At 40.9% G+C, this 22,073-nt stretch overlaps 1 protein-coding gene across 1 annotated transcript in view; it reads left to right on the top strand.

Annotated features, from left to right (window-relative positions):
* The window catches only part of brpf1 (bromodomain and PHD finger containing, 1), a gene marked incomplete in the record, with an annotated part of 174,779 nt that overhangs the window by 118,268 nt on the left and 34,438 nt on the right, over positions 1–22,073 (top strand). Inside the window, 2 exon segments of the mRNA XM_048240776.1 lie at positions 90–453; positions 11,415–11,699. Coding sequence (XP_048096733.1) covers positions 90–453; positions 11,415–11,699 — 649 coding nt within the window.

The raw sequence follows: 22,073 nt of genomic DNA on the forward strand, positions 1-22,073 counted from the left end.
ACTGTGTGCATGTGAGTGTGTTAACTTAAATACCCCCCCTCCCCCTCCACACACACACCATAGTCAACTCTTGATTGAATTTTTTTTAGGTGCCTGACTATCTGGACCACATTGAGCGTCCGATGGATTTCCAGACTATGTGGGCATTGTTGGAGGGACATCATTATCCAAACTTCCAAACCTTTGAAGCTGATTTCCTGCTTATTGTCAATAACTGTCTGAAGTACAATGCCAAAGACACAGTTTTCTATCGCGCTGCCCTGCGACTACGTGAGACTGGCAGCTTTGTACTTCGTCAAGCTCGACGGCAGGCTGAACATACTGGGTATGACTATGAAACTGGTATGCATTTACCTCGGGAACCCAGCCCAGAGAGAGATCAAGACTGTGAGAGAGAGAGTGAGCGGGAACAAGAGTGGGAGCAGGAGAGGATGGCATCGGCCACAGAGGAAGGTAAGTATAGGAACTCTATGAATCATTTTATATGAACAAGTAACTGTTTAACTTGAATATGGTTGGGATCTAAGTTGGCCAACTTTGATCAGTGCCAGCTTGCTGTTTGGTGTTTTACTGGTTGTAATCTTGCTAGCTTTTGGGCCAAAAAATGTATGTACATCAGGTAAATCCAGTTGTAAAATGCTACTACTGGAAGTAGCCTTTTACTGAAAATAAGGGAATTTTCAACCGGGTATACCACCTTTGTGCTCCCAAAACTAAGAAAAAAGGTCACGCTCCTACTGTACCTGTGACGTTACATTGTGCAATACCAGGCCTTCCAGACAGGCATCAGTAATCAGGGACTCCATTCTCTTTATCATATGTCAGCATGGCTTCAACATGAGTTTGAAGCCGTTATTGTGAGGTAAAAGAGCATGTTGCTTTAAATCATCTTTAATTTAGTTTCTGATATGTAAGGCCAACAATTGTCTCAAAATATTTGGAATTTTAGAAGAGCAGAATGACATGCAGATCTTTTGTTCAGTTTATTGCTGAATATTTATTTTACCTGCCACAACAATTTTCAGTAATTACTAGCGGATATCTTCATATGAATAGCCTTCAGGCCCGAGCTATCAGTCATTGGACTGCATCACAGCAATTAGGCTTTGTTGAAAGAGGAAATAATGTGGGTTTCCCATATAATAAGTTCACACCACTCATAGTAATGCCTCTTTTTTATGTATATTTTTGAGCTTTTTGCCTTTCTAGCACAGGACAGTAAAGAGACTGAAGGAAGCGAGTGGAAGAGAGAGAGAATTCGCAGATACCCTGTGTACCAATGTGTACGTGAATGTGAAACTTTTGTGTCACTTCATGTTTTTAGGAAGCCAAGTTGAGCAATGAAGGTGTAGCAACCAATTGGATTTATTACTGAGAGTTCAATCCAAGGCATACAAGGGACAGCTATTAGTTTTGTAATTCTCTGTAGAATGTGTGATTAACAGTTTGCTCGAAGCATGAAAGGGAGGCCTCACAGTTATTTTGAATTAGTAAGTTACGTACAGTCAAACACATCTGACACATTTGACACATCTTCTCATTTATAGGTCTTTCTTTTTGTCTGACTATCTTTACATTGTAGAACAAAACTGAAAACTATGAAATAATGCACATAGGGTTATGCAGTAAAAAGCAGTGCTTTGAACCGGTTCAAGGAACGAAAACGAAAACCGGGAACTTTTTGTATTTTACAGGGAACAGAAACGAAACCGGAAACGTTATTATTTTTTATGTTCTGGAACAGGAACACTTATTTAAAAAATAATGGTAACCAGTTAATACCGGTTTTATTTCGTTCCTCGTTGCCTAATTAAGTAAAAAAAAAAAACAATTATTTTCCTGCGCACGTTACCATGACTGCTGTGGTTCACTTCCTGTGTGACATCACATCAGACATTCGCTGACTGAATGGAGAGAGAGCGGTGGATTACAAAGTCTCTACTCCACATCTTAAATAAGAGGTAAATTACGATCCATCGTTAATTAAAACGCTCATTCCAAACACAATATCAATAGCTATATTTGTCGACTCCATGTTAATGATGGACTAGCGAACATTTGGCTAAATGGCCTTTCCCCCTGACAGTTGGAATTTGTTGTTGCCCGAGTGGCATAACCACGTGTCTTAATAATGTGGTTACGTTTGTGTGGAAATTTTCTCTTTTAACAATAAACTACACATTTCAAATAATTGTAGGCCTATTTAATCATTATTATTATTAATAATATACTTATTATTATTTAATAATGGTTGTAATATTATTACATTTGGTTTAAGCTGGATGAGAAAGATGTGACACAATTCTATAGCATTAAACAGCTGACAGGAACGAAATTAACCGTTTCGGGAACAGTATTTTTTTGTTCTAACCGGTTTGGGAACGTCAATTTATTGGTGGAACTCATAACCGGAAACGTTATAATTCCGTTTCTGTTCGGAACGAACCGATTGGAAAAAAAAATCGGTTCAAAGCCCTGGTAAAAAGCCAAATGTTTTATATTTTAGGCTTTTCCAAGTCAGTAAAACTGACTGAGAATACCAAGAGTGACAAATATTTTGCTTTGTTTACACTTCTTTGTTTACTATATAACCCTACGTGTGTTTTCAGTTTTGATCTACAATGAGGAGTAGGTGTTTCCAAACTTTTGGCTGGAACTGTACGTATGCACCCAAAATGTGCTGTTTTTAGGATGTCAAGGAGTTTCTGGAATATCATGGAATTTTGGAAAGTCTATTCCAGACATGGAAAGTCAGGGAATTGTATTATGTTTTGGTAAAAGTCATGGAATATCAGGGAATTTTGTTGTAGCAGTTTAACATTTACTTGCCAAAATACATTAATACATATATTTCCACAGAGAACTGGTGTATATCTGGTTATTAACTTTACTGTTTGCTTGAGTAGCCCAACTTTGTTTATTCAATGCCCATTTATTCATCTCCTGCTCTAAAAAAGTAAGATTCTTGAACGCTACACAGCTGCTCTGAAATCATTGGTCGGTATATTGTGCCATTCATTATAGTAAGTCATGGATTTTTTTTTTTTTTGTCAGGGAACAGTCATGGAATTGGTAAAAAGAATCATAGACTTTTGAAGTTCATCTATATAAAGGACCCAAAGCTACCATCTTTGCCCATATAAGGAGATCCAGGTGCTAATCGAAGAGAATACCAAGTTGCCCTGCAAGTTAGCTCTAGAGGAGTAAAAATCAAAGTTTGCCGTCATATCATACCGAAGATCACAGAACCCACTTGAAGGAAAATGACAAAAATGTGTAGGGCAAAATGTCTGCATTTCAGACTACTGTGTCCCTGCAAGAGAGTAACAGATGCAATTATTCAAAATCCCCATGTTATTTTCCCATAGGAAAAATCACAAGATACTGTATCTCTTTATATGGGCAAAGAATGCAGCTTTTTTTATTGGCGAACTTCAGAGGTCTAATTGGTGTGATAACCTCTAGGCACTCAAAACATTGATACTGTGGTGTTATTATCTGCAAAAAAAATTGGGTGAGGGACCCAGACTCACTCCAGTCATCTATGAGTAGACATAACACATCTCCCTGTGGGGTCATTCCACGTCAGTTCAACCAGGGCCCACGCACTTAGGTGTTAAAAAATTCTGAAAAAATTACCAGGTGTACCTATGTTACCCAGGAGACACACTGTAAAATTACTCTTATGTAAGATCAATACTTTCCAAGATACAGCCAGTTTTACAGGGGAGGGGGTGTCGATTTTGTCCAGCCTCTTTTTTTGTCAAAGTTCACAAGCCCACAAGCGCCAAGAACTAAACCATGTAGGAGGCTCAAATTTTGCATGGTGGTACATAAATAGGAATAGTATGTAGCAAAATAGTCACGTTTGGTCTGGATAATCCTGCATGGTCATAGCTGCCTCTCAAAGTTGATACAAATTTTATTGGAGTTTTTGGCTGGGCTCTGTTTAAGCCTTCAGAAGACATATTTGTACTCAACATAGGCTCTTGATTTATTTTCCTTACTGAGATAAGTAGAAACACTCTCACAAAAAGCAATGAACAGAAAATAAATCCCTTCAGGGTCTGAACAGCACACCTCACAAGTCTGAAAAATAATTTTGGTTATCATTTTCAGAGCACCCAAACACCTTGTGGGAATATAGAAAGATTTTTTAAATATGTTTTTCCTTATTCTCAATGATCCCTTCTTTTTGAAAACACCAATTTGACTTGTCTTATTCAAATCTTTCTTTTTTCTTTTCCACCCTGAACATGGGCAAAATGCCCCATTGACATCAATATGTTTTATATAGAGTCACCACACTGCCACCTGTGGTTGTATAGAGTAACCTGTGGTAGCTCTATACAAAACATATTGATGTCAATGGTGCATTTTGCCCATGTTCAGGGTGGAAAGTGAAAAAGAAAGATTTGCACAAGACAAGTCAAATTGGTGTTTTTAAAAAGAAAAGATCATGGAGAATAAAGAAAAATATATAAAAAAAAATCTTTGTATATTCCCACAAGGTGTTTAGGTGCTCTGAAAATGAGAACCAAAATTATTTTTTAGACTTCTAAGGTCTGCTGTTCAGACCCTGAAGGAATTTATTTTCTGTTCATTGTTTTTTGTGAGAGTGTTTCTACTTATCTCAGTAAGGAAAATAAATCAAGAGCCTATGTTGAGTACATATATGTCTTCTGAAGGCTTAAACAGAGCCCAGCCAAAAACTCCAATAAAATTTGTATCAACTTTGAGGGACTACTATGACCATGCAGGATTATCCAGACCAAACGTGACGATTTTGCTACATACTATTCCTATTTATGTACCAGCATGCAAAATTTGAGCCTCCTACATGGTTTAGTTCTTGTGCTGTGGGCTTGTGAACTTTGACAAAAAAAAAAGGAGCTGACAAAATCGACACCCCTCCCCTGTAAAACTGGCTGTATCTTGGAAAGTATTGATCTTACATAAGAGTAATTTTACAGTGTGTCTCCTGGGTAACATAGGTACACCTGGTAGTTTTTTCAGAATTTTTTGAGACCTAAGTGCGTGGGCCCTGGTTGAATTGACGTGGAATGACCCTGTGGCAAAGGTGGACTAGTAATCTGTCACACTGGGCACACATACCTTGTGGCTGATATAATTGCTTGAATTTCGGATTAATAAAGTATCTATCTATCTATCTATCTATCTATCTATCTATCTATCTATCTAATTAAATTAATGGAAAAGGCCAACAGGCAGCCTGTAAAGCAGGGGCAGTCGCCTATTTGTTGATTTTCTATACTGACATAGGGCTTCCCATTCACATCACTTACTAGGCCCCACCCATTACTCCCATTCCCCCTTATGTTCAGATACTCTGGTTTAGAGCATAACATTTGTGAATGGATGAGGGCCTTAGAATGGATAAACAAAAGCGCAAAAAAATTGCCGGCCAAATTTGTTTTAATCTAAACGCAGATGCCGCCAAATGTGCAAAATAATACACGTTTGCTGCAGGGGCTGCAGTGGTTTCAGCATTTACACTACCTGACTTCGTCCAGCAACAGGTGGAGGAGAGGCGACTGGCCACTGCCTCTGCCAGGCAGAGGAGCAGGCATGTGACAGGGATGACAAGGAGGGAAAGAGTGAGCATGATCGGGCCGAGGGACAGAGGGAGCAGGAGAGTTGAAGTGGTAAGCATGGAGTAGCTTCATGATTAACAAGCTTGGAGAGAGATGGGTTATATAATTCAGGGTACATTTCAAGTGTAGAGAGAAACCAAAAAAATGTAATGAGTTTTCATCATTAAACTTCAAACTTTCATCATTAGTCATAGAACACACTTCAAAGTTAACATGACAAGTATTTGCAGAGGTTAAACCTGTAAGAATTCAAGTATCTATTTGAAAGAAATATGTAATGACAGAAAAAATCTGTCAACTCTGTTAGAGACAAACTCAGTAAATTATATATATTTAGCAAATGTCATGCATTTTTAAATGATTCCTTCCCTAAGAGAACTTTTGTCTCTACAGTCACTCTAGCAACTTTGAATTTGATAAGACTGCTACAACACATTCCACTGCCAAGTTTCTAAGAGGTGCATATGTTCTAAAAAAAGTTAGCTTTTACATATATAATTTAAAAATTAAAAATTAAAGAAATCATGTGGTAAAAATATTAGTTGTAACACATCTTCTGACATACATTTGAAACAAAAAAATACATATTTAGTCATTGTTTTAAGAGCAAAATCTTAAATTAACAGAGTTGACACTCATTAAATGCTATTGAAAACAAGAGTTGACAGCACATCATTGTCAACTCTGTTATCATGCAGAATTAACAGAGTTGACGATAACAGAGTTGACATTCCCATCATTCTGTAGCTCCACATCCTAACCTCAAACTAGTTACTGCATGATATGTATAAAACCAGAATTTCATGACTTTTAATCATATTATTGTTTTTTAAAAATTGAGTGAGTTTCACTCCAATAACGCAATAACAGAGTTGACGAATAATTAATCTACTGTTGGTGTACAAATTAATGAGAGAAGAAGCTTAACATATCTCACTGCCTTTCCAAAGTTTCCCGTCAGAGGAATTGACATCTCTCTGTGTAGGCGTCATGCTTCATATTCAAAGTCTGTTTTAAGCAGTTTTATTACACGGCTCTTCATAGTGCTGCAGAATACTCCGTTCACTTGAATGAGCCTTCCCAACGTTTGGTGGTCTGCTAATTCTCAATAACAGACCGTTGCTAAGTAACAGACCGCTGTCAAGGAAAATGGGTTTTGTGCTTCTATTTCACATCTTTCATATTACTACGCAAGGACTGGAACTTCATTCAAAAGTGAAAGCAGACGGTTGATCAGCTGTGTTCTAAAGAATGTTTGATTCAAGTTCAGTGTGTGCTGTTGCGAACTATTTGTTTCTCAGCAAAAGCCACGATGAAACGGTAACAAATAGGCTATAGCCTAGACTATGTAGGCTAAAGAGTCATATCATGGGGAGTTTATTGTTTCGGTTTGGCAAGTAGCCGTGTATAGAACGCCGGTCATTATTGGGAAAATAAGTCCCTTCAGGACGGAACAAGACCCCTCCGCTGCGCGGCCAATATACATTATCACTTACTTATAACAGTTAACAGAGTTGACAAGAACTTTGAGACAGACCAAAATTATATATTTTTTAAAATGTAAATCTTGCAGAACACAGAAAATTCAGAAAATAGACGTTGTATATAACTGATGTTGTTGAAACTGATGTTTCAAAGCTGCCACCATCATACCTGTGCCGAAGAAAACTGCTCCATCCTGCTTCAATGACTACCGCCCTGTGGCACTGACACCCATCATCATGAAGTAGCATAAAGGATATCAAAGCCATTCTCCCCCCCACCCTGGACCCCTTCCAGTTTGCATACCGAGCCAAGCGGTCTACAGAGGATGCAATCTGCTCTGCCCTCCACCCAGCCCTCACCCACCTGGAAAAAAGAGAGTCATATGTGAGATTGCTGTTTATAGACTTCAGTTCTGCATTCAACACCATAATACCACAACAACTCATCTGCAAACTCGACAAACTGGGACTCAGTACCTACCTCTGCAACTGGCTACTGGACTTCCTCTGTCAGAGGCCCCAAGTAGTACGTGTTGGCAACAATATCTCAAGCAGCATCACACTGAGCACAGGGGCCCCAAGGCTGCATGCTCAGTCCGCTGCTCTTCACCCTGCTGACGATGACTGCACTGCAACCTACAGCAACAATCACATAGTGAAATTTGCTGGCGACACAACTCTGGTGGGTCTCATCACCAAGGGCTGACGAGACTCAATACAGGTTGGAGGTCGACCATCTGACCACGTGGTGCAGGGACAACAACCTCCTGCTGAGCGTCAGCAAGACCAAAGAGATTGTTGTTGACTTCCGGAGAGGTCACACCCAACACCTGCCACTGACCATCGGCGGTGCTGTGGTGGAGAGAGAGCGAACAGCACCAAATTCCTGGGGGTGCACATCAGTGAAGACCTCTCCTGGACCACCAACACTGCATCACTGGCTAAGAGAGCCAGCGCCGCCTGTACTTCCTGCGGAAACTCAGGCGAGCAAGTGCTCCACCAGCCATCATGACCACATTCTACCGAGGCACCATTGAGAGCATCCTCTCCAGCTGTATCGCTGTGTGGGGAAGCTGCACTGAATACAACAGGAAAGCCCTGCAGCGCATAGTGAACACAGCTGGAAGGATCATTGGTGCTTCACTCCCCTCCCTGAAGGACATTTACACCACCCACCTCACCCGCAGAAGGCTGACAAAATTGTGAGTGATGCAAGTCACCCGGCTCACAATCTGTTTGATCTACTGCCCTCTGGGAAGAGGTACAGAAGCCTCCCCCGCACTACCAGACTCACCAACAGCTTCATACACCAAGCTGTAAGGATGCTGAACTCTCTCCCTCCTCTCCCCCCCTCCACCCTCAGCTACATAACATCCTGGACATTGGACCCACAATGGCCGCCTGCACTGCACTCCACTTGCACACTTGAACACTTGCACACTTGTACACTTTACAACTTGGTGTTGTTGTCCTGAAAACACAACACTTCTGCTGCTCTTACATAACTTGCACCACTATGCCACTTTCTTTATTACTCAGGTCAAACAGAACTACCCAAGCCTCTTATTGGCCTGACTTTGCACTAGTTTTTTTATTGACTGTCTATGCACAATTTCAACAAAATTTTGCTGCTCTTATTTTTTCATTATTATATGTGCCCTCTTATTTACTTATTTACTTACTTTTTGTTTTACTTGAATGTTATGTTTGTCTGTGGACTTAAAATTGGTAAAATATGTCTTGTCTTCACCGTGGGATAGTGAGAAACGTAATTTCGATCTCTTTGTATGTCTGGAACATGTGAAGAAATTGACAATAAAGCTGACTTTGACTTTGACTTTGATGTCATGACAGTTAGTAAATTAATCTCCAAAAAAATAGATTGTTAGACTTAATAACATCATGTTTAGTCAAGTTGAATACATGACTCAGTCGGAGACGGTCAATAATTAGATTAGAGAAGATTCAACTTTATTGTCATTTAGCAGAGTACAGGTACAGAGCCAATGAAATGCAGTTGACATCCAACCAGAAGTGCAAACCATTAAATACCAAGTGCAGGTAGAGTATGGTTGTGTAGAGATTAATAATGTACAGTGTATAGTTGGATAAATACAGGTTTTCCAGATGATATATCTACAGAGATAAATAGAGTATATGTTGAGTATAAATAGACATTCTATAACTAATATATATAAATTAATAGTATATGTGTGTATATATTTATATATAAATATAATGTATAGTATGGGGTGTTAGCAGTGCAAGGTCATAGGTGAAACAGTGTAGGAGTAAATGTAAACAGGTAAGCAGTGCAATACAGTCAATGTAAACAGGTAAACAGTGCAGTCGTAAAAAGTAAACGGGTGGCCCCAGCCGTGGCGCAACTGGCTGGGGCACCTGCGCCGTACGCCGGCGACCCGGGTTCGATTCCCGCCCCGTGGTCCTTTCCGGATCCCACCCCGACTCTCTCTCCCACTCGCTTCCTGTCATTCTCCACTGTCCTATCAAATTAAAGGCATAAAAAGCCCAAAAAAATATACTTTAAAAAAAACAACTAAAATGCAAATGCTAGACAGGAGGTGTAGTTTTGTTCAGCAGTGTTACAGCCTCTGGAAAGAAGCTGTACCTGAGCCTGCTGGTGCGGGAGCGCAGGTTCCTGTATAGCCTGCCAGATGGGAGTAGACTGAAAAGACCATGGTTTGGGTGGGTGGCATCCTTGACAATGGATTTGGCTTTGTTTTTACAGCGTTTATGATATGTGTAATTGGGAGTTGGGAGCCAATAGTCATTTGGGCAGATTTCACTACTCTTTGTAGTGCCATCCTCCTCTCTTATTAGGCCCACCACTGTGGTGTCATCTGCGAACTTGATTATGGCATTGGAGCCATAAACAGGGGCGCAGTTGTGGGTGAAGAGGGAGTAGAGCAGAGGGCTCAACACACAGCCCTGTGGCACGCCAGTATGGTGGAGGAAGAGAGACTTCCTAATTTAACAGTCTGGGGTCTGTTAGTAAGGAAGTCCATAATCCAGTTGCAGAGTGAGTTGCTGATGCCAAACTGGCAGAGCTTGGAGATCAGCTTGGAGGAGATCACAGTGTTGAATGCTGAACTGAAGTCAATGAACAGCATTATAACATATGTATTGGGACTATCTAGATGGGTGAGTGCCAGATGGAGCGCTGTGGAGATGGCATCCTCTGTTGATCTGTTGCGGCAGTAGGCAAATTGATACGGGTCCAGTGTAGCAGGCAGACATGATTTCAGCTGTGAGAGGACCAGCCGGAAATATTATATATATATATATCGCAATAATGGGTGTCAGTGCATCCGGGCGGAAGTCGTTCAGTTCTTTGGCTGTGGACTGTTTAGGCACCAGAACATTAGTGGCAGATTTAAAAATATGGGGGACTGTTGAGTGGGCAAGAGACATGTTAAAGATGTTGGTGAAGACATCAGCCAACTGCTCCGAGCAGGCTCGCAACACACGTCCGGGAACTCCATCAGGGCCAGCAGCTTTCTTAGCATTCACTCTGCTCAGGATGTCGCAGACCTCTGAGGTGGAAAATTGGAGTATGTCCTCGTCCGGTGAAACAGCTGACTTAAAGACTGCCTCCCGGTCAAATCGAGCATAGATGTGGTTCAGCTTGTCTGGGAGGGAAGTAGAGGAGGGTAGGGTAAAGTTGTAAGGGGATTTGTTGGTGATTGTATACTGTACTTGCCATATACGCCGGTGCCAATAATTGTGGGCAACATGTTTTTGTTAAACATATTTATTTCTTTATGAGATTTTCTCAGAATAAATTTGCTTCCTTTGAATTTTCGGTTGAATTTTCCCTCATTGTTTTCATTGTGAGGTTACAATAAATCACTAGAAGAAGCGGCAACACATTGCACATTGCGCTTTACAGAGTGTCTCATGTCTCGGTGTTAAAACAAATATACCTGTTTTTAGTCCACTTAGGTGCCAATAATTCTGGAGGGTACTGTACATACATCAAGACACAGACACAAACATGCACACACTGCTGATTAATTAGATAATACAAAATAGGTAATGCGTCATGGCCGCTGAGGTGTCAAGTTAGGCAGTTTAGGCAGACATTAGGCAGTTAAGATTGTGTACGTTGTTGTATTGCACTGTTAAACAATCATTGAGTAATTAAGGGGAGACAATGTAAGATTTTAGATTTACAAAGACTTGCAGGAGTAGGGGATGGAGAGGACATTTATTGTCTTCGTGTAGCAGGTGGCAAAACCATGCGGCAATCTATGTACATCAATCAACCTAACATTTCTCTCTGTCCCCGTTTCAGACCTACTTCTACCAGAGAATCGCAGACGCTTGCCACTTGAGGAGCAGTTGCAAATCTTGCAAGTTCGATTTGAGGAAGTCAGCTCTGGGAAACACAGTATTGGTCGATCGCGGCGCGCCAAAGCTCTGAGAAAAGAGATGACTGTCATTAAGCGCAAACTGGCTCATCAGCGAGAAGGAGGTGAAGGTGTTGGAGTCCCTACAGAGGAAAGAGTCTCTGCTCTACCCCATCATGCCTCTGTAAGCACCTGTCAGGATGATGAGGAAAGCAGCAGTCAAGAGAAAGGTAGCACATATAGTCTATTGAATGTTTTACCATTTTAAATAGTGTCTTTAGTTAAAAACTATTGATTAAATCTAACCAAGCATTATTAATCTTATGATAGGTTCAAAAAATCAAATACCTACATCTGCTTAAAGTAGCCCACCAGTACAAAATAGATGCAGAAACAACCAAAAAACCTGAAATTGGGAATGCTTTGATGTGCCAGAGAAGTTTCTTGAGAGGCAGAAACAAAGTTTAGCAAATGACTGTCATCAGTAGTTAAAGCATGGGAAGCAGATGGTCGGTCAGAGTTGGCGTTAGGAATACCTGAAATTGCAGGTAGATCAGGCTAATGTGGGGGAATTTCGACGACTTCCAGCGTTGTGTAGATCTGGCTGAACATGATTCATGTTTGTATTGTAAGATTCAGCCAGATCTGAAGAAGTGGAATGTGCCCACTGATTTGACACTACTGGAACACGACGTAAGGCAATGCGCTGCCTTCAGAAGCAACCGTTGTTATAACCTGTCTGTACACTTTCAAAGTTTACAATACTTTGGTTTGTCTGTAGGGACCCTATCCATGCTACCAACAAAGTGGTAGGCTATTTTGAGCCTGGTCAGTGGCTACTACAGGCTACAAATAATTTTGTTGCTAATGCAAAAAACGTTTCTCTACTATCCATTGTAAAGGTGCTTAAAGGGGCCAGGAATACTGGACAGTCTCCAGTGTGCAGGTGTCTGCATCAGTGGGCACAGGGCTAGTGATGCATCAGGTGTATTTGTGGGCAGGGACACAGGAGATTTTGTTTCTCCTGCAAAGGTATTGTTATTTTATTTAACCTGGAGAATGCCGTTTTCTTAGGCCTGGAAAGTCATGCAGACACATGATCAAGGCCTATAGCCTTATTGACAGCTAAGTGCACTATAGGTTATGGTCAAAGCAAGGAACCCAGTGCTAAGGACGTCCCTTGATATTCTATGTTTCGTACTGTATGTTGTCATTGCACTGAGCTGTGTCATTTTCAGTTTCCGTGTTTGGGATATAATTTATTCAAAGGCTTCCCTGATTTTTTCCCCTGTGTGATCTGAGGGCCAAGCAAAACATGACTGATGAGCCAGTGCATTAAAACGTCCTTTTTGGTGTGACACATTTGCTGTCATACTCACCAGGTTTTTTATAGTGAGTTGGTCTATGGAAATGATCTCAACCACAGCTCTGTTTTATTGTTTTGCTTCTTTGGCATTGCTGTTGGGCCATTCTGTGTCAAATCAGATAAGGGGTTGTTGCTGCACCGTCTCAGATTTTGTTCAAACCTTGTCTATATCATCAATGGGTCCTAAAACCAAGGCCTGTTCTGTGCAAACCTTCTGTCTTCATATCTTTTTCAGACCTTGAAATTCTTTAATTTTTACAGCTTGAAAAACACATGCCATGTTTGGGAATGTATATCTTGACAAATATTTTCCATAGATTCCATAGAAATTCCCTAAATTTTCTAGGGTGGAAGACGAACTCATAATAAGCATGTGTAAACAATCTAAAGTCTGTACTAAATGTCTCTTTACTTTGGAAAGGGCCCTAGATTTCGGAAAAATGTGCATTAAGTGTGATATTGAGGGTATTAAATATATAATATATAAATATTTTTTGGGTCCCCCGGGTAGTATCGGTAACTATCTTGAAATACATCAGTTGTTGTCACAATGAATGTTTTCCCAAAATTTGAAGTCTCCACAACAAATGACCATGACAAATATAGCTGCAAGCAGCAATGAGGGGGCCAAGCAGATAGGCCGGAGTAACCATGGCAACGAAATGCTGTTAGCTCAATGCTGCAATCAGACGTATGGCCATAAGCTGTCAAAGCAAGTTTCACGTCTAGCACGTCAAAAGTTACAAGGCAAAATGCATTTTTGCTAATTGCAGTGACCCTAGAGGTCAAAGGTCACAAAATTTCTTCGGCATTCACCTGATGGGGTCATAAGTCCATGTACCAAGTTTGGTTTTGATACATGCAACGATTGCTGAGATATGAGCTCACTTCCTGTTTGGCGGCTTCGTCTTAGTGAGTTAGGAGTCCTCTCGACTTAAGCTGTCCCAGACTTAGGTGCTACTTTTAGGTCTAAAATGCTTTGTGAATTAGGCCTACTTTTTGTGAAAAAAAATAGGAGTCCTAAAGTTAGGAGTGAAAGCCCCATTATTTTTAGGAGTTGCTCCTAAATTAAGCCAGTTAGGAGCTACTTTTAGCCTTAAAATTCTTTGTGAATCTGACCCTGAATAAAAAAGGCCTAGCCTAAATGAATTAAGGCAAAACAGCCTAGTAGCCTAATGAAACATACGGATTGATGTAGTATCTTTGTAACATTATTAAATTATTCTGTTACTATACCTACGTTTGCAAAAGAGAACATTTTAATTTGATTCACAATAATGTTACATTTAATTTACATGTTGACAATGATTAGCCTAGTTTTGGTTGTTGTTGGCGGCGTTATTGCATGTTAGTTATGCCTACAATGCAAAATTGCTTCCTCATGATTGGAAGCTCCTGTAGCTGCATAGGATTTCAAAACACGGCAAAATGCCGCAGCTTTGTGAATAGGTCTGTGAGTAAGGAGTCCTCTTGACTTCTTTTAAGCTGTCAGAGGTGGGAAGGTGTGATTTGTTGGGGGCAGGGCCGATTAACTGGGCACAAATGTCTGATGGCCCCCCTTCCCCCCAGCCAACGTGAATCGGGTGGTTAGTTAATAAATATAACAAGCAATATAACCATACAAACGCGCTTCCTGCACTCATTGTTTCAAAAGGAGTAATTTTGGCTTTGTCAGAACTGAAGAGCTGTGGACGGCACGGCACGGAGAATGCCCAATGAAAATAAATTAACGCAACGCAACACAACACAGACCCCGCTTCTCTCGCGTCAATCACTGACAGTAACCTAGAATAAATGCATGGGGAAAAACACTTCCCCATGACAACATCATAAAACACTGAAAGTTAATATTTTGTCACTAGCAACATACATCTGTCCTTTGTTAAATGTATTATGTTCCAAGTAGCCTATGCGTAATTCTGCTTCATAAAGTTGAACAAATACATTTGCTTATTTCACAGAAAAATATAAATAGCCAGTTAGGGTCTACAGTGCAGACTTGGTAAGTTATGGTAGGCCAACTTGCAGTGAACAAACAAACCAAAGGGGAAATTCTTTCTCTTGTAGCTGAGTAGCCTCAGGTGCGCACGTAGACATAAGGCCGAACATGCAAGCGCCAATGAATCGTGCTCTTACGACAATCACGCCGTTAAACTTAAATAGGTTAACATCACTCTAAGTTCGCCTTCAAGCAAGGAAAACGATGATTTGAAGACATCTGTTTCGTTGGAAGGGCAAGGGGTAGCAACAGGGCAACACAGAGACAGGCCCGATGGCAGGGCTGTTATGAGAGTATTAAAATATGGGATATTCTACGGGAAAACATTAAAACGGCAAGACAGCGGGGGAAAGTTAAAATACGTGAGAAACACGGAAAAAGTTGGCATGCATTGTTTCGGTCCCCGTGCACAGGGATTATTTGTCATATTATTAATCACATATGATTATTTGTGAAATTGTGCAAACAGGCGCAACACATTTGAAAAGGAAGGACTGGTAGCATGCAAGCTCACGGGAAAGATTGATTTAAGAACGTTATCACAGTGTGTGGCTGTGGCGCGGGCGGAAGACAGCGACAATTGGCAGGGGAGGGTCATGTCTGTCTTAACAATTCTGTCGGAGGGTCATTGAACAATTTCTAGCAGGCAAGAGAGGGTCATGCAACTTGCAACTGAAGCACTCAAAATTCCTCCGGTAGCCCCTTCAATAAATAACGAACAGTCCCTAGATTGCTGCTGGGCTATATGTCTTGGTTCATGTCTGTCATTGCCGTCAAACGCATAGCCTATCTCGCGGTTGCATCCATTACAAACAAACATGCAATGTGAACGTCTGGGATTGGGGAGAGCACCAAATGCTCTACTGAATAAGCACAAAGTCAAACCTTTAAATGAAAAACACTCTTTAATAATCGTTTATCCCTTGTAACTCCGTGATAACAGGACGCAACATGAAGGCATTTGGCTGAGCAACGGAGGTTAATATGCTCTATATTTTGTCCAAATGATGTCTGTCTATCATCGTTGCACTCGGAGAAAACCAGAATGTTTAATTTGTCCTGCGTTTTTGCTACGGCTGCAAACGGGATTCACTCGCAGTTAACCAAATATTTCTTTGTTAGGGCAGGGCAGGCATATTTCTGGCTATTAAATTATTTCTAAACCAGTCTGCTAAAGTCTGTAGTGAAGTCTGTGTAGGGTTTCCCAGACTCCATTTCTTTTTACGAAACACCCTGCTCACTTGAGCCATCTACCGGTTGTTGCAGCGTCTCACTGGAAAAATACAAATTAAAGTCGCGTGATACCGCGTGATCCCACGCGCGGACCGCGAGTGAAGCTGGTCAAGTCGAAGCACTGCCCACTGTAAACACACGTGGGAAAACTGAACAGTCTAACCAGTAGACTATGATAAACTAGCAAAATAAGCTACTTTGTTAACAATATTTCCAGGCTTCAACCAGTGCTGATTTTCATTCATTTGCACATTTATTTATTTGAGTGTTTTTCATGATTGCTATTTCTTTTCCCTGTTTGCTTTGATTGATAACTGAGGTGATTAAAATCAGAGGAAGGTTAAGTTTAAAATAAAAGTGTTTAAATTAGGGCTGGGATAAACGATTAATCTAGCAATTATTTTTTCGATGCATCGATTATTCTAACGATTCATTTTTTCAGTCCGATTCGATTATCGATTATCTCCCCATTATGACTAATAGCAATTTATACATGTTGATTTACATATATAAATGAAAAAACATGAATTCCTTAACATTGCAATGTTTATTGCTCTTAAAATTCTAAAATAAAAGACTATACAAGTGCCAAGTAATGCATTCTTAGTCAGAGGGGGCATTCAATAAAGTTCAGTAGTGTATAGGTCTAATTGAGTCACTTTAAGACGTTCGTCAGGGAACCCTTGCACTAAAACACAGTTAAAAGGCTGCTGATGTGTGGATGCAATTCATAACATAGTTAGTTCAAATAACGGTTTGTAGCCTACTTCTCCTTGGGACAAGCACTTTTGAGTCTTGGAAAACACTTTTTCATTTACATCGGGATTTTGCAAACAATCAGTGTCAGAGTCAATAAAATGAGCCCTGCATGAGTAACGAAATTGACAAGCAGCTGTAAGTAAGCATGCTAAACTCAACATCCAAACAGTATTCTAACGTTAGCTTCGAGATACTGCTTGATTGCATAACTTAACTTAGTACATTGAGGAGACTAAACTATGTTGTGATAAGACCTTAGCAGAGTTAACTTTAATGCAGCAGTTTTGAACAAATTTGCGCAGCATGGTCACAATGCTAAGCGGATTTAATAGTAATTTAGCCCCCCGTGTTCTATGCAATGCTTCTGGCAACAACAATCCTTCAACAATTTTGTTAAATGCACATGCAGAGGAGGGGCAGCGGACTCATTACGAGAGAGAGCAGGCAGGGCAAGGAATGGCTGTGTGCGTAAAAAGCACAGCTCAATGAAAGTATTTTATCTTATCTTTAATTTAAATAGGCCGGTTTTGATTTTGTGGCGCCCCACCACAGATTAGTCAACGTATGAGAAACAAAGTTTGTGGCAGTTTGGGCAAATATTAGGTAATAACAGATGGTAAATACTTTGGAATTGTTTATGAACTTTGAATAATTTCACTCCTCATATTGCATTGCATTCGATAATTGACTTATAAGGACTTTCCTTCGAGAGGAGCTGGTAGGGGGACAGTTGTGTAAGTGTTCTTAACAGACTTCTGTAATAAACTCCAAGTTCGCTAACTATGTTGTTGGTGCTTCTTTTTATGTGTAGGGACCCTGAGCAAGCTACTGATGAGGTTTGGTGCTGTTTTGAACAAAATTACTGGTTAAAAAATGCTATTTGGGAAGCGTATGGCTCACTGCTAATCCAGTGCTTTTCCATTAGTTAGCTAATCCACTTTTTGAGATTTGGGGCTATAGCATATACCGGGCCAAGCTCTGTAGTGTTTGATCAACGAAAAATACTGTCTCCACGGCTTATTTGATGTGTTTTAATGCAGAAAAACACCCTGGGGTCAATTTTCGCCGGAAGTCCACTTTAACGTTTGAACCGCATACCATATTTTGAACATTGAAGTATAAATGGAATCCTTGGATGATTCCGAGTTCAATGACATCAATTTCCACCATAATGGAGATATTGGATGTTATCGAAAGCTAAACTAAATTTTCAGAGGTCGCACATTTTCTCCACTTTTCACAAAACTTGGCACAGATGATCTTCAGACCAAGCCTCACAAAAATATACCTATAGGCACTCAATACAGTCAATCAAATTTGGTGGCAAAGCTGCCAAACAGGAAGTGAGCTCATATCTCAGCAAAGCTATGATGTATGAAGTCTAAACTTGGTAAGGGAACTTGTTACCTGATTGTGATGACGCACTAGGAAATTGGCATCATTTGGCCTCTATAGGAGGCGCTACAATACAGGAAGTGAGCTCATATCTCAGCAACGCTTTGATGTATGAAGTCCAAACTTGGTATAGAGACTTGGTACCTGATTGTGAGGACACACTAGCAATGTTCCCTCTAATTGTTTTCAGCACTGAGCAAATATTTTGTTTTCTGAGTGAACATTTCAGCACTGTAAGCAATTCGCAAACCACGCGACCTGCCGAAAAATGACCACGAGCCTGCGTTAGCCATAGGGAATTCAAAGAGATGACCGCAAATGCAAAATCTTTGGTTGAACTTCAATATAGTTTATATATATATATATATATATATATATATATATATATATATATATATATATATCATTATATATCATTAATATCATTATATAAGTATCCAAGGTGTTTAGTCATTTCTCAGCAGGTACAACATTTAAGTGGAACTTAAGTGGTGCTTATTAAATTGACATGGTGTCATTTTTCCTAAAGGTAGCCTAAACAATTTTATAACTGGAGTGGTTTGCAACAAACTAGGCTACAAAACATGTCATTTGAATTTCATTGAGGGAGATAGGCCTATCTGGCTATGTGGCTCATCTTGTCAGGTGCGGTACCTGACGCTTCAGTAAAGCAGCCAGTCCTTTAAGTCTGCCCAACATTAAAGGTTGTATCAGCGATTTCAGGCACAAAAAAGGCCCAAACACAAATTATCAAATTAATCTAATCTTTCCTGACGATCCGCTAGCTGTCTGCCATAAGCAGTCAAAAAACGCGTCTCTGTAGTCAGCCTAGGCTCCGAGATCTGTACACAAAAACAATTGCTACCAACAAGTGTTGGCAACCACTCAAAGGCAAAATAAAGTGTTCCAACCAATAACCAACAAGATGTGCGTTTAGGAGAGTTTCAATTACACAGGAGGGAGGGGAGAGTAGCGAGCTAGCTCTCTGTTTTGTTTGAACATCAACAGATGTGACGTTCAGTCGTAATCGCTGATACAGCCTTTAATCACCATCTGAAGTAAACATACCATTTTGCATGGTCTGCGTAGAACTTGGTAATGGCATCAAGGATGTTTTATGCAGGGCATCCTGAAAGCTGAATGATTCCAGAAAAAAACTGTCTTGTAACTAGGGTTGCAAAATTCCGGGAATTTTCAAAGTTGGCAACTTTCCATGGGAATATATGGGAATTAACAGGAATAAACGGGAATTAATGGGAATAAACTGGGAATTTTTAATATGGCAAGTTAGTCTATAACAAGGAACTTAATGTAGTGGACAAAACCCCATCTTGCAGTCTAATATTAGTTAAAACAACCTGATTTAATACAATTTCAGTCAAATTTCTACCCTGCACATATGTCAATCACATGCACACAGCAATCGGCATAGGCTGCTAGACATAAAGGAAACCTATGGTGCGTTCATATGCATGGGGAAAAAATGTTCAAACCAATCGGATTTTGTTGTTGAGGTGTGTGGTGTATCTTGGGCAGTTCAGTGTTGCTAGTTTAGCACGCTAGTAAACCATAGGCAGAGAATGGGATTTCCGCTAACATGCTAGCTAGCTATGTATGCTAAGCTAGGCGAAAATACCAACATACAAATCATATTGCTTATTACGAAACAAAATGTTAATGTTTGTATACGAAACAGTTTGTATGAATTACTCAAAATTCCCAGTTAATTCCCGTAAATTCCCATTAATCCCCATAATTTCCTTTAATTCCATGAAAGTTTCCAATTTTGAATATTTCCAAAATTCCCCAACTTAACTTCCCATGGTAAGTTTCCGGAAAGTTTCCGGAAATTTACCGGAAATGTTCCGCCCCTTTGCAACCCTACTTGTAACTGAAATCAGTTTGCTTCCAAAATGTAATGTAAAGCACAAGCATCGTGCCATATGATCGTGTATCTTGCTGATAACATGGACATGTTGGTGTTAATTGCTACCATCACATTGTCGATTAATAATTGTATTTGTTCAGGGTCGGATCGTGCTCTCTGAATTCGTCTCTCTCGGGATTTATTAATTTCGGGGAGAATTTGATCGATAGAGTTCATGTCTAAGTCTTAATGTTTTCAATGCGTCTACATGGACTTCTGGAACTCTCCTTTCACTTTTGCCTCCGAGCAGAATTGGCAGATCACGCCACTCCTTTCGTAAAATTTACGATATTTATATGTCTGAAAGTTTTTTCCTAAAAAGGAAGAAGACCCAGCAGGGTCGAAACGTTGCCTGTTGTGCATTAAATATATGGGAGTCAAAAGCAGTGTTGCGGACATTATATTTTTTCAATTGTGAAAGATTTTTCCTACCTGGACTATCTTTTGTGTCAGAATGGAGTATTTCATCTAGCCACTCGTGTTTAAATGTTAGGCAGACCTTATTTGGGGCATCTGCTCTGCCTTTCTTTTTGCCATGGTAGCCTAGGCTACTACATAACTAGAGCAGGGCTCGCCTAGAGTAGCATAAAGGATATCAAAGCCATTCTCCCCCCCACCCTGGACCCCTTCCAGTTTGCATACCGAGCCAAGCGGTCTACAGAGGATGCAATCTGCTCTGCCCTCCACCCAGCCCTCACCCACCTGGAAAAAAGAGACTCATATGTGAGATTGCTGTTTATAGACTTCAGTTCTGCATTCAACACCATAATACCACAACAACTCATCTGCAAACTCGACAAACTGGGACTCAGTACCTACCTCTGCAACTGGCTACTGGACTTCCTCTGTCAGAGGCCCCAAGTAGTACGTGTTGGCAACAATATCTCAAGCAGCATCACACTGAGCACAGGGGCCCCCCAAGGCTGCATGCTCAGTCCGCTGCTCTTCACCCTGCTGACGCATGACTGCACTGCAACCTACAGCAACAATCACATAGTGAAATTTGCTGGACGACACAACTCTGGTGGGTCTCATCACCAAGGGCTTTTACGAGACTCAATACAGGTTGGAGGTCGACCATCTGACCACGTGGTGCAGGGACAACAACCTCCTGCTGAACGTCAGCAAGACCAAAGAGATTGTTGTTGACTTCCGGAGAGGTCACACCCAACACCTGCCACTGACCATCGACGGTGCTGTGGTGGAGAGAGCGAGCAGCACCAAATTCCTGGGGTGCACATCAGTGAAGACCTCTCCTGGACCACCAACACTGCATCACTGGCGAAGAGCTCAGCGCCTGTACTTCCTCAAGGAAACTCAGGCGAGCAAGTGCTCCACCAGCCATCATGACCACATTCTACCGAGGCACCATTGAGAGCATCCTCTCCAGCTGTATCGCTGTGTGGGGCGGAAGCTGCACTGAATACAACAGGAAAGCCCTGCAGCGCATAGTGAACACAGCTGGAAGGATCATTGGTGCTTCACTCCCCTCCCTGAAGGACATTTACACCACCCACCTCACCCAAGCTTAAGGGCGACCAAAATTGTGAGTGATGCAAGTCACCCCTGCTCACAATCTGTTTGATCTACTGCCCTCTGGGAAGAGGTACAGAAGCCTGCGCCCCAAGACTACCAGACTCACCAACAGCTTCATACACCAAGCTGTAAGGATGCTGAACTCTCTCCCTCCTCTCCCCCCTCCACCCTCAGCTACATAACATCCTGGACATTGGACCCACAATGGCAGCCTGCACTACTCCACTTGCACACTTGAACACTTGCACACTTGTACACTTTACAACTTGGTGTTGTTGTCCTGAAAACACAACACTTCTGCTGCTCTTACATAACTTGCACCACTATGCCACTTTCTTTATTACTCAGGTCAAACAGAACTACCCAAGCCTCTTATTGGCCTGACTTTG

The sequence above is a fragment of the Alosa alosa genome, chromosome 4 (assembly GCF_017589495.1).
Source record: "Alosa alosa isolate M-15738 ecotype Scorff River chromosome 4, AALO_Geno_1.1, whole genome shotgun sequence".
In the NCBI taxonomy this organism is placed as follows: Eukaryota; Metazoa; Chordata; class Actinopteri; order Clupeiformes; family Clupeidae; genus Alosa; species Alosa alosa.